Raw genomic sequence first — 17,838 nt, 5'->3', positions numbered from 1 at the left:
TAGCTTCTTTTTCATTGAATTCTCAGGGCTGATTGATTGTTTTTAAGAAACAGTTGGTTTAAGCATTATATTACGTATAAATACACCCATTATTTGTGTAGACGAAAGCCATAAAACTTCACAATAAGAGGATTTGGCTTGGAACCTTACTCATGGATGATATGAAATTGGTACGAGTTTAGAGGCATCTTTTTGAAGATGGTGATACTGAAACCCGAAGTCTCTTCCATGTCCAAGTCCTCCTTCATCCCCTACGGTGACTTCCAATTAAAATGGTACAAAAGATTCGCCAAGCTAGCTCTACAATCTTCACCCCAAATTCAACCTGGGGCAATCTCTCTAAGTGTTGTCCTCTATAATTAATTAAGTTATTTGCAAATCTCTTAGGAAGGAACTTTGGTGCAAGAACTCAAAGTGTTGTCCTTGGTAATCAATTAAGTTCTCTGCAAATCTCTCAGGAAGGAACTCTGGGTCTTTCCGGTATGTGGGGTCTGTCCAATTGCCCAAATGTTCACTTGAACCATTGTTTTCGGGTAAAAGTCGTAGCCTTCAATTTTGAAATGGAAAATTATTTCTCTTGGAATAAGAAGAGGTGCAAGTGGGTGTAGTCTTAGCTCTCTTTCATTATCATTTTTAGATATGAAAGCTCTTCTATGTCTTCCTCTGTTACATTTCTTCTGTTTCCCACGTCGTTTCTTATTTCTTCTTGAGCTTTCTTCATCAATTTTGAGTTCTTTACGAGTTCTGCCATTGCCCAAACAGTGTAATTGACCCGAGTCTAATCCTCCCAAAAATATGTTCGGTTGATGTACATTATACAATAGAACACGTTGGAAACTAAACTAATCATATAGCGCAAAACCCATAAAAGATTAGGGATGGAAATTGCTTACGAAAATGGCTTTGATGTTTTCACGAGTAATGACAGTAATGGAAGATTCAACTTGTTTTTTACTAATAGCCAAAAGCACATCAATGATATCATCTTGCTCTGGTTTAGGCCTCTCGGGACGAAGATGTTCATCAATCACCTCTTGAAATAGAGAATCAATCTCATTAAAAACCCTCTCAAGTCTAGCTTCTTGTCCACTTAACCAATCAAAGACCTTCCCCACAAAAGGAACAAGAAAGAATTCAGAAGCATTATAGCTTCCCAACCAGGCCTGAACTTCACTCACAACTTCATGAAATCCATCCCCTTCAAACTCCTTCCCAAAAGCAATTCTAAAAGTAGTGGCAGTCGTGAGAGCAAATGACTTACGAGTAAGATCAACAATAGCTCCACAAGAAGCCAATTTTGAAATCGATTCAATAAGCAAACCAACTTCTTGCACTCGAACAGATTCATAAGATATCACCCTCTTCATACTGAAAAGCTCAAGAGTATAAATTTTACGCATCTCTCGCCAGTAATCACTATAAGGTGAAAACACAATGTCAAGAAAGTTGTAAGTGATTTTCTTGAAAGTTTGGGTTTGTGGTCAGCTACAACTTTGAAGATCATGAGTTTTCAAGAAGGCTCGAGCAGTCTCGACAGAAGATATGATGGTAGTTTCTATACCACCGAGACTGAGACTCATAATGGGACCGTAAAGCTGAGAGAGGCGCCATAGGGATTTGTGTGGGAACTTGCCAAGTTGATGCAAGTTTCCAATGATTGGAAGCTTTGGTGGGCTTAGGGGAAAATTACGCTTTCTTCTATTTGTTGTGGCTTTCCATTTTAGGATGATGAAAAGTGCAGAGAGGAAGAGGATGAGGGGAAGCCATGGAAGGGAAAGGAAGGAAAGACATCAAGAACAAGAGGAAAAAAATCACAATAAAGAATGGTGAATTCTTCTTTTGATTAAATAGACATGAAATAAAACGTCCTATATGTTATTTGAAGCAAATAATGAAATGTTTTTAAATTGAATAATTATTTTGAATGGAAATATGATTGGTCGATATTTCATGATATCAAAATGAGAACCAACTCCATGAAAGCAACATGCTACCATCCTTTGGAAACAAAAATTGTTATAATTTTAAAGTGTTTATTAGTGTAAACATGTTTGAGACATCCCGATAAGATGAGCGACACATGAGTCAGTCCTTGATGGTATGACCAAGTGAGTTGTGATGACCAACGACATCCCGAGACTTAGGATGACGTCAAGATATATGAGCCATGTATCAAGATGACAAGATGACAAGATGAGATGCGACATTGCATTGAGAGACCTTGGCCCTACACAGAAGCAAGGTTGAATAGGATGACTTAACCTAGTATAAAGACGATTGAACATGCATGCGCATGTGGTGTGTGTGGTCAACAAGCTTGGATTCTTCATAAGCGATGTTCGATTGACAAAGACAAACCTCGCCTAAGCTCCGATGGAGCCACAAGCTGAGCGTGTCAAAATCACGACGCCGCGTGTCAAAATCATGTTCATCAAATTCATTCTCTAATTTAAGCTCCTCAATGTTATTAACCATTTTTATTGAAATGAAAGAACCTTTACTCACATTCAAACATAATTCATAATCAATTGATTGCAAATAAATTTTCATTCTAGTTCCAATACTTAGAATTTGTTCCATCAAAATAAGGAGGTCTAGAGGTTGATTGTCCTTCACAAAAACCATTTTTAACACGTAGATTCGCCATAATCTCTAAAAATAAAGTTTATAAAAAAATTAATAAGAGCATGATACCAATTGTTGGATCGATATGACAACCCTAGAGGGGGTGAATAAGGTTTCAACGATGTAATTATTAATTTTTTTTCTAATAACAATAAAAATTATACATGCAATAAAACTTAAAATTTAGAATTTAAATAGGGAAATGGTTAGAAAATATAACACGTAGTTTTACAGTGATTCAGTCAAACTCGACCTACTCCACTCCCCAAGCACCTCTTGGGAATTTGAATAAAACTTTTTGACTCTTTCCTCGGATTAGAGCCCAACCGCTACACCGCTCTTTTTACGAGTGCAAGAGCAAACTCAATCCTTTCCACGGCTCAGGATCAAACCGGTATACCACTCTTTTTACAAGTTCAAGAGCAAACTCAATTCTTCCACGGCTCAGGATCAAACTAGTGCAATTGTCTGAAATCTTATAGAAACACACCACAACACTTTGAAGTAATAGACATCTCTCATGAATAAGATACAAAAAAGAAATAGAATTGGAAGCTTTGGAGACAACCCTCTAAAGTAATAAACATCTCTCTCATGAATAAGATAAAAAAAAAAAGAAATAGAATTGGAAGCTTTGGAGACAAGACTCTGAAATAATAGACATCTCTCTCATGAATAAGATAAAAAAAAAAAAAAAAAGAATTGGAAGCTTTGGAGACAACACTCTAAAGTAATAGACATCTCTCTCAGGAATAAGATAAATAAAAGAGTAATAGACATCTTTCTCATGAATAAGATAAAAAAAGAAATAGAATTGGAAACTTTGGAGACAACACTCTGAAGTAATTGACATCTCTCTGAGGAATAAGATAAATAAAAGAATCATCTCTCTCAAAATAAGATAAATAAAAGAAATAGAATTGGAAACTTTAGAGGGAGCAACAATGGAGATTTTTTAAAAAAATTTAGATCGAGGAAACAAATGTTCTGTGTGTTGTGAAAAATATGAAGAGGTGATGAGTTTAAATAACTTTAAAAAAATTTAGATCGAGGAAACAAATATTCTGTGTGTTGTGTTGCATTGTGAAAAATATGAAAAGATATGAGTTTAAATAGCGATCAAGTTGTAAAAATAGGAATTGATGCGGACTACTAAAACATGAACCGAAACCTAGATCACAAAAATAATATTTATTTATTTTTAAATTTTTCATAAAAAATTATAGACCACATGTTTCATTTAAATTTATATATATATATATATATATTTTGAAATATAATAATATAAAAAAATGTTAATGAAAATATGAGTAACATTTTAAAAGTTTAAAATTGAAAAGTTTTATAAATTTAATTGAAATCATTATAAATGTAATTGAAATGATTTTGTAATTCCAATAATTTTCTTTTTCAAAACTAGTTTTCATAAATGTAAATGAAATCATTATAATTTCTTTCCATTTAAAAGTAACCAATAACTTTTATAAATGTAATTGAGTGAAAAACTTTTATAAATATAATTGAAAACTCCACCATTTGTTACTCTACTAAATTTATAAATGTCATACTTCAACTCCACCATTTGTTATTCTACCAAATTTATAAATGTCATACTTCGATTGGTCTATGATGTCAATTTTGCCGCTGGTTCATGATGTCAATTTTGTCACCACATCATCAATTTTGTCACCATATCATCACGTCAGGTATCTTGTTATGAATTTGATTAGTCCATGATGTCAATTTTGCCACCACATCATCACGTCGGGCATTTGTTTTGACTGGAACTTCTTCGTTTTATCTCTAATTTGAGTGAACCAAAAAAGACGTTGAAATCGTTATTCCTAACCTTACACTGTGGACAAAAATACTGAGAATTGTTAATAATTGAATGTAGGTTTGTTATCATCAAAACATCAATTAATTAATTAATTTGAGATTAAGGCGAAAAAGCCAACAACTAGAGGCCACCCTTACGATGTTAGAGATAGGTCCCTAAATCATGATTGCGTGTGTTTGTATTTGCATGACCCCCTATAGTGGGACCACTTACTGGTATTCTTCGAAATACTTAGGCTGTGTGCCACATCATTTTTCAGGTAAAGGCAATGCGCACTTGTATGGAGGACGGCGACATCACGAACAGAGATTGTGCCACGTGCATAGTGTAGACTCATATTTAAATTCCTAGTCTTAGGTTAGTATAGGTTGTTTTGCATTTCGTTGTTTTAAATTATTTTGTATTGTTTTTATTTTCTCTAAATTTCAGTATTTCGTATTTAAACACATAAGACCATGACTGTGTTTTTCAGAGAAGAGGTTGTTTTAAGCACTTTTCGAAGTCTACGTTATAAATGATGTTCATGTAAGAGTTATATTTCCACATTATAGATGAGCATGAGACGTTAGTAGTGACTCTGAGTATGTGGAAATTTAGGGTCGTTACAGTTGATATCAGAGCTCTAGGTTTTAGATTTTGTAGACTAGCCTACGATGTAGACTTGACACGTTCCATGGTCCCAACGTCGATATCCTGTCACCATCAGGTACACCTTGCAAAAGATAAGAAAAGAGAAATATTTTTGAACTCACATGCATTTTTATGTTAATATTACTGAAATTGTTGTGATATTTCACGTATTTATTTAAGAGTATGTTGTGATGTGTAACATGCTCAGTGATTTTGTTTGCAATATGATGTGAACCTAGTATATTTGATGTATAACATAATTTCATTAGTAATGAGCAGACTTAAGAGATGTTATCTTGGTTTCTAGAACTATACTGCCTAGACCACGCGAAAGAGTAAGACGAGGAAGGGGACGACCTCCTATTAGAGGTAGAGGACGAGGTGAGACTGAAGAAAGCTCACCTCGAGCGGGATCAGAGACAGGGTTTGAATTAGAAACCTTATTGCATGTATGGTCGGCAAGCACTCTTGCGAGGGTAGACCTAGTAATTAAGGATAGAGTAAAGAATGACCAAGCAATAGTAGCCGACCAAACTCTAGCGTAGACCTAATAGTTGTAAAGATGACCAATTTCGACGTATACTAGGCATGGATTGACTAGCTGCAAACCTTGCTAGTATAGACTGTCGCAAAAAAAAAAAAAAAAAAAAGTGATATTCTTACCACTAGTGAGACCTAACTTTAAATTTAAAGGCACAAGTACCGGAACTACCCCAAAGGTAGTCTCGTTGAGGAAAGAAAAGAGATTAGTTCAACAAGGCGGTTGAATTATATTAGCATGTGCCGTTGACGTAAGAGGAAAAGAAAAGACCTTAGAAACTGTGCCAATAGTAAACGAGTTCCTAGATGTATTTTCGGACGACTTACCTGGAATACCCCCTTCCTGAGCAGTCGACCTCGTCATCGAAATCGAGCCAGAAACTGGGCCTATTTCCAAAGCACCCTAATGTATGGTACCAGCAGAGTTGAAGGAACTCAAGGCGCAGTTATAAGACTTGTTAGACAAAGGGTTTGTTCGACCTAGCATATCCCGATGGGGTGCACTAGTGTTGTTTGTTAAGAAGAAAGATGAATCGATGCGTCTGTGCATCAATTACAAAGAGATAAATAAGTGAACCATAAAGATAACAAAATATCCTTTGCCTAGAATAGAGGACATATTCAATCAATTCAGAGAGACAACGATATTTTCTAAGATAGACCTCTGATCCGGTTACCACCAAATTAGGATCAATGAAAAAGACGTACCATACATCATTTAGAAAAAGGTAGGTCACTACGAATTCTTAGTAACGTCATTTGACCTCACTAATGTCCCAGCTGTGTTCATGAAGCTAATGAACCAGATATTTAAGGACGGTCTAGACACATTCATGATAGTGTTCATTTATGACATCCTAGTATCAATGTTTGGCCAAGTGTCTTCCATAGAAGCTCCAAGATTATAAATAAACATAAGTAGAGAAAATAGGGAGAATTTAGTTACGAGTCCTACATTAGGTAGTCAAGAGAAAAACCATAGGTAGACAAGGGAAACTTTTTCATTGGTATAAGACCATTTTTTTTTTTTGGAAAAAAAAAAAAAAAACACATCAAAGGTTATGTTCAATGTGTACAGTATCATATTAGAGTCATGCTCTTATTTTAACTTGGCTATATCAATAGAATCTTCAAGTCGAACGAATAAATTCCCTTATCTTACCTTAGCTTAGAATTATCAAGTGTTTAACAAAGAAGTCGTGAGCCTAATTCGATGAGACTCAATAGTATACTTTGTTCGAAAATAATATTATTAAAATCCCACCATAGACAGTTAAGGGAAGTATCTATTGATATATAAGTAAGAGATACATTTTGAAATTGTTATTTTCCACTAAACACAACAAAACACTGGTTCTGAATAATCATGCTATATTCTTAGGTTGATATGTTTCTCGTAATGAATATGCAACCTTTGTCGGTGTATATTAACCTCTTCATTTTGACATTAACATATCTCGACTCTTAAACATGAACTTGAAAAAACTCAAATTGAAATAAGAGCAACAAATGTTGTTGCAACAACTAGAGATGCAACTAATGAAATCAATGAGACTAGCGAACGTGAGGGCGTCTAGAACGAGGGAGAGGGTGGAAGAGCTAACTCGCCCGCTTGAAGAGCATAATAAACAAAGAACACGGGGAATTTAAAGTCGAACATAAACCAAAAGCTTTCATAAAAAGTATTATAAGTACCAAAAAAAAAAAACATATCCACACATTCAATATCAAAATAGTTTACAAAATAATAGGAGTTTGAGAAAGCTACATCAAAATAATAATAAAAGAACACAAAAAGGGAACGACTAGATTTAAGGGTTCACCCTATAGCTGCAAGCTCCACCGGTCGTGATCTACTATCTATTAGTAAACTATTTGCAGGATGTCATTGAAACTTCTTCTATTTAATGTTTTTTAATACTCAATCACATCTAATTTCATGGCTCGAGTTCTTTTCCAGCACTCTCACGCTCTTAAGATTCATATACCTTACTTATTTCTATTCCATGGGTGTAAGTCACCTATCGTAGTACAGTCGAGTTTCAAAATGCACTTAGCTTCTCACTTTCTATTCTCCACAGTTCATCTAGCCATCACGCATTTAGTGCAGAAGTCGAGTGCTCTCATCTATCTCGGACTTTAGAGAAGTCTAACAGGTATGGGGGAGTAGTCACTCACAATACGTAACCTCTCGCTCTCCCTATGTCTCCTTACGTACTTACTACTTAGTGCTAGTGGGTCACCAATACATCAATCAAGGTATAAATAGGTATTTCAACCTCCTATTATTTTGTAAGCTCGATTCTCTTTCTACGTTCTTTATCTCCTCACGATTCCTTCTTCAAAGTTTCTTTATGCCAAGAAATTGAAGCTCAAAATTATAAGTTTCTTAGAAGATTATCATTCGATGTTGTTGTCCTCTATTCAAATTCTAACCCTCATTTTCCTTCAAAAAGTAATTTAAGATGTAGCCCTGACTTTCTTGAACACATACCAGTTGTTAGTTTAGACAAAAGTCATAAGACTTGACAATTAGAGTACTCAACTTTAAACTTAATAAGACGGTTGATTCAATAAAGTTCGAAGTTTTCGTAGATGGTATGAAATTGGTACAAGCTCGAGAGGCAACTTTTTGTGGATGGTAAGACTCAAACCCGACTTCTCTTCCATGTTCAAGTCCTCCATTTTCATCCCATTGAGCAACTTCCAAAATGGTACAAAAGATTTGCTAAAGCCAACTCCACATTTTTCACCCCCATATTCAACTCCGGGCATATCCTCTGATTAGCCTCAAACGACAAGAACTCAAAATGTTGTCCTTCGTAATCAATCGAGCTCTTTGCAAATCTCTCTGGAAGAAACTCTTCTGGATCTTTCTAACATGTGAGGTCTCGCACAGTTGCCCAAATATTTACTTGGACAATCGTCTTTGGGTAAAAATCGTAGCCTTCAATTTTGAAATGAGAAATGGTTTCTCTTGGAACAAAAAGAGGTGCCAGTGGATGTAGTCTTAATGTCTCTTTCACTATCATTTTCAGATATGGAAGCTCTTCTAAGTCACTCTCTGCTTCCTTTCCTTTGTTTCTCACGTGATTTCTGATTTCTTCCTGAGCTTTCTTCATTAATATTAGGTTCTTCACGAGTTTTGCTATTCTCCAGGCTAATGTAATTGAACTAGTCTCTATTCCTGCTTAAAAATATGTTCTTTTGATGTACATTATACAATAAAAAATGTCAGAAGATAGATAATGTAGACAAAGCAAATGAGGCTCAATAAAAACACATAGTTAACACGAGATTGAAAATTTAGAAACTAAACTAAAAATTTAGTATAAAACCATTCAATAATAGAGATAAGTAGCTTTGATGTTTTCATGGGTAATGACAAGAGGGAGATATTTAACTTGTTTTTTACTTATATCATCTTGTTTTGGCTTAGGCTTCGTAGGAAGAAGATGCTCATCGATTACTTTTTGAAACAGAACATTTATCTAATTAAAAACCTTCTCAAGTCTAGCTTCTCGGCCACTAAACCAATCAATTACCTTCCCCACAAAAGGAACAGGAAAAAACTCAAAAGCACTGTAGCATCCCAATAGGGCCTCAGCTTCACTCACAAAAGAAATTCTAAAAATAACACAAGTAGTGAAAGCAGTGGACTTCTCAGTGAGATCAACAATAACTCCACAAGAAGCTGACTGAGAAATCGATTCAATAAACAAACGAACTTCTTGTTCTCTAATGGGTTTGTAAGATATCACTCTCTTCATACCGAAAATTTCATGAATACAAATTTTAGGTATCTCTTGCCAATAATCCCTATAAAGTGAAAACGCAATGTCAAGAAAATTATAGGTGAGTTTTTTTGAAAGCTTCGGTTTGTGGTCTGCTACAACTTTGAAGATCATGGATTTTCAAGAGGGCTCGAGTAGTCTCGGTAGATGATATGACGATGGTTTCCATACTCCCCGAGATTGAGGCTGATAATGGGACCGTAAAGCTGAGAGAGGTGCCTTGGGGATCTATGTGGGAGCTTGCCAAGTTGGTGCAAGTTTCCTATGTTTGGAAACTTTGGTGGGCTTGGGGGAATATTACCCTTCTTTCTATTTGCAGCTGCTCTCTTTGAGGATGATGAAAAGTAAAGAGAAGAAGAAGATGAGGGGAAGCCATGGAGGGAAATGAAGCAAAGACATTGGAATTTAGAAAGAGGACAATGTTTATGAATAAAAAATGGCCATTCTTGTTCCGATTAAATAGACTAAAACAACTAGCTATCATCTCTCAACTGTGGAAAATAACTACTTGTTGTTAGACGAACACGACTCTCCACAATGGTATGATATTGTCCACTTTGAGTGTAAGCTCTCATGGCTTTGCGTTGAGCTTTCCCAAAAGGCCTCACACCAATGAAGAGTGTATTCTTAGATTATAAACTCATGACCATTCCCTAAATTAACCGATGTGGGACTTTCATCATCCAACACTTGCATTAAAATTTAATTTTGTGGGCACATTTGTTTAGCATTGGGGTAGATTTCCATAGACCTAGTTAATCAGGTCTAGTCCTATTCAACCCAAAATTTTGATTGCTAAGTGGTGCACATAGAGCGAAAGAATGATAAAAGTTGTAATAGAACAGACTAATAAACGACAAAAATCGTCTTCAATGATTTTTGTCTCAATGCATTTGATTTGAAATGTAGTCTATCCCTTCTTGTTCTTTCATTTTCTACTACATTCATTTTCTATTACACTTTCTTTATACATGATACGATAGTGGCCTCGAACATCGAACATCGAACATCAATGTAAATAATGGAAATTACTTTATTTAGTATTGTTTAAATAACTTTTTTATTCTATGAAATTACTTAATACTTATTTTATAATGTAAATAGATGATGAAATTTTAATTGTGAATGGAAGTTATGGTATTTATCGTGTAGTACTACACGAGTGTGAATTTAGTTAAAAATGAATACTTGAATAATTTTTTTATCGAAATATAATTAATGAAATGATACTTAAATAATAAAATGATCAAATAACATGCTTATAGCATAAGATTGAAGCTATGAATACTATTTTATAGCGTTAAAAAATGCTATAAAAAGTCTCAGACTTCTAATAACATGGGCGGTCACGACGTACAAAAAAACATTATAAAAAATTTATGTTTAGAATATATATTATATTTGATATTTTATTATAAGGCAAATATCTAATATTTGTCTTATTATCATAGGCATCTTTCCATTTATTGTTATTTCCATTTATTACTATTTCCATATCCTTGTAATTTATTTCTAGAGTTTTTTTGGATGATTTTTTTCTCCTTTTAAAATTTCATCCATTTATAAATATTATAATAATATAAGTTTATAATAAATATCCTTTTTGAAATTTATATTTTGAATTTTATTTTATGTTTCAAACTCTTCAATATAATGCATCATGACATCTCGTATATACACATTACCATAAAAATCTCATCATATTGAGTCATATCATTATCATGCATCTTAATCATCATGTCATCATTATCATCATCATTATGTCATCATATCGTAATATAACAACATCACATTATACTAGATCACATCATCTTCATAATTACAAGCATAAATGAGACGTGTAAGAGCCATTTTTTTGTAGACTTTACAATTAGAGAACTCCAGTTCAAACGTAACACTCATGGATGATATAAAGTTGGTACAAGTTTGAGAGGCAACTTTTTGTGGAGGGTGAGACTCAAACCCGAATTCTCTTCCATGTCCAAGTCCTCCTCCTTCATCCCATTCGGCAACTTCCAATCAAAATGGAACAAAAGATTCGCTAAAGCCATCTCCACGGTTTTCACCTCCATATTCAACCCTAGGCACATCCTTCGACCAGCCCAAACAGCAAGAACTCAAAGTGTTGTACTTTGTAATCAATCGAGCTCTCTGCAAATCTCATTGGAAAGAACTCTTCTGGGTCTTTCCAATACGTGAGGTCTCGTCCAATTGCCCAAACGTTCACTTGAACCATCATTTTTCGGGTAAAAATCATAGCCTTCAATTTTGAAATGGGAAATGGTTTCTCTCGGAATAAGAAGGGGCATGGGTGGATCTATTCTTAGTGTCTATGATTTTTGATTTGTTTTTGAGCTTTCTTCATTGATTTAGACTTTGATGCTTTCATGTGTAATGACAACGGTGCAAGATTCAACCTGCTTTTTTAGTGATTGCTAAAAGCACATTAATGATATCATCTTGCTTTGGCTTAGGCCTTGCTGAAGATGTTCATCAATCACCTCTTGGAACAGAACATTCATCTCATTAAAAACCCTCTCGAGTCTAGCTTTTCGGCCACTAAACCAATCAACTACCTTCCCCACAAAAGGAATAGGAAAAAACTCAGAAGCACGGTAGCTTCCCAGCAGGACCTCAACTTCACACACAATTTCATTAAATCCATCCACTTTAAACAACTTCCCAAAAGCAATTCTAGAAATAACATCAGTAGTGAGAGCAATCGACTTCTAAGTAAGATCAACAGTAGCTTCACAAGAAGCTGATTGTAAGTGAGTTTTTTTGTAACATCGGTTTGTGGTTTGTTGCAACTTTGAAAATCATTTGTTTTCAAGAAGGCGGGATGGTACTTTTTTCAGGCACATTTTTTGGAGCAGATGTTACCCAAGCCTGACAAATCTCGTTTCACTTGCCCTATCGCTTTCATTGCCCGAAAAGACTCTCGATCTACCGCCTTCTTCTCTTTCTTATTTCGCTTCTTCTTTGTTTAACTGTATGGAATCTTAGCTCTGATGCGCAAGCAGTCTCGATGGAAGATATGATGATGGTTTCTATACGACATAGACTAAGGCTAATAGCCATGGACGAAAATCAAGGAAAGACATCGAAATTTAGAAAGATCTGAAGAACAAGAAGAAAATATTATGAATAAAAAATGGTCATTCTTTTTTAGATTAAATCGATATAAAATAAAACGTTGAGTAACAAAATATTTTCAAATTTTTAGTTTTCGTCTTTTCATGATATTATTCTTACGGTGCCAAAGAAAAAACGACGGTCCACTTTGTAAAAACAACAAGCTATCATCTCTAACCATGAAAAATAAAAATTGAAATAGTGTTTCCAACTTTAATTTTTGTTTTATAATTTATGTGTTTTAAAGTTTTTATTTGCGTGAACGGATTTGTTTAGCCTTCCAATAAATAATATATGCATTTACGTGTGAAATCAAGTTTAGAATCTGTGATTTTCATAAATCTAGTTACTTGAGTCTAATCCTACCCAACCGCATCTCGGAATTTCGATTGCTTGGTGGTCCATCCCTTCATGTTCTTTCATTTTTTATTACAAGTTTTTTTTCATTTTCATGTATTGCATAGTATGTTTGAGTTATTCCCGATCTTTCAATACCTCGAAATTCAAAGTGTGTTGATCAAATATTTCAATCGTAGTGAAATAACAGAAAGAAAAGTCATTCTGAATTTAGTACGTTCCATTGTGTTTTCAAAAACTTAGATTTTTTTTATTCATTTAATTTTACAAATGTATAGTAAAAAAAAGAAAAAGTTATAAATCTATTAAAATTCTTTTTAAAATATAAACAAATGTAACTTAAAAAAAAAAAAACAAAATTAAAAAATGCTAAACTTAGTTACAATTTAATAACTTTGGACAATACTACCTTCCTAAGTCACTTGATATGACTTGTTTACTTATATGGAACAATTTTTTAAAATAAAATATAATTACTTAGTACATTTTAAATTCACTCTTCCAATTATTTAAATTTAACGTCAATCTGTGTGGATGAAAATAATTGTCGTTAACGGATCAATACAAGCTAACTAAGCCAACACACAATAAATTTTTTTTTTTTTTTTGTGTTAGTGTAGTAATTATTTGGGTCATGTTTTAATAACTTAGTGGAAGAATTTCCGAATATCATCCACAAAATTGATGTTCAGGGAGGGAAGGGTGATTGATGAGTTTGTTGAGACAATTTTTGAAAAGGACCAAGAAACCACAACTAAAGAGATCAGAACCATGGGTAAGAATGTAACTTTCACGCTCGAATTTCTACTCTATGGTGAACCAAAACTTATGATTCTTGTTTGGTTAGATTCGTGGGAACATTTGGAATAAACTTTGTGTAGGAATTAATTGTTGAATTCAAGCTTGTTCAGCCACACACGACATTCGTGCGTGCATGCTCAATCGTGTGCAACACAATCACGTCGCATTTTATTATTAACTTGGTTCCCAACAACATGATCCATACATCGTGATGTCGTCCCATGTCTTGGGATACATCGACCATCTTGGCTTTTCGAACACATTTGTTGGAAACTGACCCATATGTCGATCATCTCATTGGGGTATCCTGAACATCCATCCATCAGGTTCACTCGAGTATCGAACTCTCCTGTGTCTATGCTAAACTATTTATAGCATACGTTCTAGGTAGCAGGTGTATAATCCAATCTCTTACAAATGGGCTGGGGCGCAATACCAGCACACTTGTATCGTCCGGTACTGTCCTTGAAAGACCCTTTTCAAAGGAAGATGCCTGAGATGCTCGTTCCGTGACATTCGCCACACTAATACACGCATGTGCCATAGGATAGCTCGCTTAGGTCACAAGACCTAGGGGTGAGAGCGAACGCCATGCCTCCTCCTATAGTATATTTTGAGGCATTTTCAATCCTTCTTGAGTAGAGGTCATTTTAGTGAGCAGACATACGACCTCGTGCATAATCCATTGAGTATCCGTTTCACACCAAATTTGGTTGACTTTCATCTTTCATACCGACGACTTAATTTTTGAGCCGCACGCTGAAACTCATATCCAAACCCCAATTTCTGAGGTTATGGCCAGGGGAAATATCTGGCCCTCTTCGAGCTTGTCTTCGACTCTCGTGTAATCTCATTCTCTCACACTTTTTATATGCCTCGACTTAGCTTCAATGCACACTCTTGATGTGTTGGATGATGCACCATCCTCCTCGATCGCATCATGGCACTTTTCAGTCTTGGCCCCTATGTGGCCAAATGGACGTCACTTGAGGATCGCCCCCTTGTCTGTCTTGTGTGTGGGATCACAACCTACTTTCTCCCTGTAAGGTTGTGATAGTGTCCCCCACTTAACCTACCCTTTGTCCTCGATGACTTTCTCGTGGGCACAATCGTATCGTCGATTGTGACATTCTCCCCCACTTAATCTCGACATCTTTCTGATGATGACCAGAATATTAGGCTAGCTACGCTCTTAACCTGCTTACTTGCTCGTACTTTCAGAATGAATACGATTCAGATCGATCCTAGTGGACCGTCTTCTACCTCTATCTATGCTTGATTTCCGCTCGTGTGCCTTTTTCCCTCACTTGATGCTTGTGTTATAGCCATGGTAGTTCCGATTTTTTCAGCAAGTTCATAGATATCTATGAGATAGAATCTAACCAACCAAGAAACATCAAATTTCATAAAGAATGAACAAGTTATGGTCGTTGGAAGTTGCTAGTTTTGGACGAACTTACCCTTGTTTTCCCATGTGCTTGAACAAGCTATCAAATTTCATAAGGAATGAATGAGCTATAATATGTTTATGAAATGATGTGACTATGATATGTTTATGAAACGATATGGCATTAACATGGTTATGAATGATATGATTATGGTATGTCTGTAATATGATATAACTATAACATGTTATATTAATGTTATGACACGTGTTATGATGTGATGTATTGATGATACGATATATGTTATGGTATAACACGTTTGACAATATAATACATGTTCTGACATATTTTATAATATGTTAGGTGCATGATATACATAAGACACTATATGATATGAATGATACAATATTCAACCCTAATGCATGCCTTAAAGGCTATGTTGTAAAATAATATGATGCGAAGAAAAATGGAAGGGGTTAGTTTACCTGATTTAATGAATAAACATGTTGGACCTTATGCCTCATTGTGTGTTACATGCATTATGGAATCTCCCCTTTTACGATGATACGGACGCATACGTTATGAGGCAGGAAAACGATCGTTATGTTTATCATAATGCTGCGATGATCACTATTCCTACTGGTTGTTCGGAAATAACACCAGAGAATGCTAATCCCGACCACGATAGGGGTCCAAGAAGTGTGCGAACTGATTTTTGGGACCATACTCGCATGTGAGGGTCGTGCACATTTTTCTCTCTTTTTATTTATTTATTTATTTCATTAGTAAATACTCTTACTTATTTCCTCACCTTTTCTTATATATTAACAAAGAGTTTAAGCATTAAAATATTACATATAAAAATACCCATTATTAGTCTAAGCCATAAAACTACTCATGGATGGTATAAAATAGGTACAAGTTTGAGAGGCAACTTTTTGTGGAGGGTGAGACTCAAATTCGAATTCTCTTCCATGTCCAAGTCTTCCTCCTTCATCCCATTCGGCAGCTTCCAATCAAAATGGTACAAAAGATTTGCTAAAGCCAACTCCACAATTTTCACCCCCATATTTAACCCCGGGCACATCCTCCGACCAGCCCCAAATGGCAAGAACTCAAAATGTTGTCCTTTGTAATCGATCGAGCTCTCTGAAAATCTCTCTGGAATGAACTTTTTTGGGTCTGTCCAGCATGTGGGGTCTCGTCCAATTGCCCAAACGTTCACTTGAACCATTGTTTTTGGGTAAAAATCGTAGCCTTCAATTTTGAAATGGGAGATGATTTCTCTTGGAACAAGAAGAGGTCCTGGTGGATGTAGTCTTAGTGTCTCTTTCACTATCATTTTCAGATATGGAAACTCTTCTACGTCTCTCTCTGTTACTTTTCGTTTGTTTCCCACATAGTGTCTGATTTCTTCTTGAGCTTTCTTCATCAATTTTGGGTTCTTCGTGAGTTCTGCCATTGCCCAGACTACTGCAACTGAGCTAGTGTCAGTTCCTGCTAAAAATATGTTCTGTGATTATAGAAAAAGTTATAAGGTTGTGATATAATGGAGAAGGCATGAATGATAGAGATAAAGCCAAAAAGGTCAATATCTGGTAATGGTAACGATATTGAAAGTTTAGAAACTAAACTAAAAATTTAGCTTAAAACCATTAAAGATTAGGGATAGAAGTTGCTTACCAAAAGAATAGCTTTGATGTTTTCATGGGTAATAACAATAGTACAAGATTCAACTTGCTTTTTACGGATATTCAAAAGCACATCAATGATATCGTCTTGTTCTAGTTTAGGCCTCTCAGAATGAAGGTGTTCGTCAATAACCTCTTGCAACAGAGCGTTGATCTCATTAAAAACTCTCTCAAATTTAGCTTCTCGTCCACTTAACCAATCAATAGTCTTCCCTATAAAAGGAACAAGCTCAGTAGCACTAAAGCTACCAAACAATGTGATAGCTTCACTCACAAGCTCATAAAATACATCCCCTTCGGACCTCTTTCTCCCAAAAGCAATTCTAAAAATAATACCATTAGTGAAAGCAAATGATTTTTTAGTAAGATCAACAACGCCTCCACAAGAAGCAAATTTCGAAATCGATTGAATAAATAAACCAACTTCTTGGTCTCTAATGGGTTGGTAAGATATCACCCTCTTCATACTGAACAACTCTTGCATACAAATTTTGCGTATCTCTCTCCAGTAATCAGAGTAAGGCGAAAATCCAATATCAAGGAAATTATAAGTAAATTTTTTTGAAGCTTGGGTTTGTGGTCTACTGCAACTTTGAAGATCGTGGGTTTTCAAGAGGGCACGAGCAGTCTCGGCAGATGATATGATGATGGTTTCTTTACGACCTAGGCTAAGGCTCATAATGGGACCGTAAAGTTGAGAGAGGCGCCATAGGGATTCGTGTGGGAGCTTGCCAAGTTGATGCATGTTTCCAATGATTGGAAGCTTTGGTGGGCTTGGAGGAAAATTTCCATGTCTTCTAGCTGCTTTCCATTTTAGGAGGATGAAAAGTGAAGAGAGGAAGAGGAAGATGGGAAGCCATGGAGGGAAATGAGGGAAAGACATCGAAATTTAGAAAGAGTTGAAGAACAAGAGGAAAAATATTATGAATAAAAAAAGGTCATTCTTTCCATTAAATAGCTTTTCAATTCTCATTCTCTTATATAATTTAAACGAAAAGAATTAAATATTTTCAAACTTTTAGTAGGTGTCTTACAAAGAT

The 17,838-nt window shown here is 35.3% G+C and overlaps 3 protein-coding genes and 1 pseudogene across 3 annotated transcripts in view; all 4 read right to left on the bottom strand.

The window, feature by feature from the left end:
- Window positions 1-3: 3 nt before the first annotated feature.
- Window positions 4-779, bottom strand: LOC111466490 (annotated as a pseudogene).
- Window positions 780-872: 93 nt separating this feature from the next.
- On the bottom strand, window positions 873-1,785 carry LOC111466325 (cytochrome P450 71B19-like). Its single transcript, XM_023110926.1, has one exon. The coding sequence runs from the start codon at window positions 1,398-1,400 to the stop codon at window positions 873-875; it is 528 nt and encodes a 175-aa protein (XP_022966694.1). The 5' UTR covers window positions 1,401-1,785.
- A 7,298-nt stretch (window positions 1,786-9,083) lies between these two features.
- The window catches only part of LOC111466492 (cytochrome P450 71B35-like), a 33,725-nt gene continuing 24,970 nt past the window's right edge, over window positions 9,084-17,838 (bottom strand). The window contains exon 2 of the mRNA XM_023111159.1: window positions 9,084-9,242. Coding sequence (XP_022966927.1) covers window positions 9,127-9,242 — 116 coding nt within the window. The 3' untranslated portion in view covers window positions 9,084-9,126. The remainder of the gene's footprint in view (window positions 9,243-17,838) is intronic.
- On the bottom strand, window positions 15,907-17,728 carry LOC111466488 (cytochrome P450 71B34-like). Its single transcript, XM_023111155.1, has 2 exons — window positions 16,791-17,728; window positions 15,907-16,620 (listed from the first exon to the last, which is right to left on the bottom strand). Exons 1-2 carry the CDS (start codon window positions 17,679-17,681, stop codon window positions 16,003-16,005), a joined length of 1,509 nt encoding a protein of 502 aa, XP_022966923.1. The 5' UTR covers window positions 17,682-17,728; the 3' UTR covers window positions 15,907-16,002.

Source organism: Cucurbita maxima, unplaced genomic scaffold (genome assembly GCF_002738345.1).
Source record: "Cucurbita maxima cultivar Rimu unplaced genomic scaffold, Cmax_1.0 Cma_Scf00031, whole genome shotgun sequence".
Taxonomy (NCBI): Eukaryota; Viridiplantae; Streptophyta; class Magnoliopsida; order Cucurbitales; family Cucurbitaceae; genus Cucurbita; species Cucurbita maxima.
The sequence above is the reverse complement of the archived record's forward strand: the minus strand, read 5'-3'. Positions and strand labels throughout refer to the sequence as shown.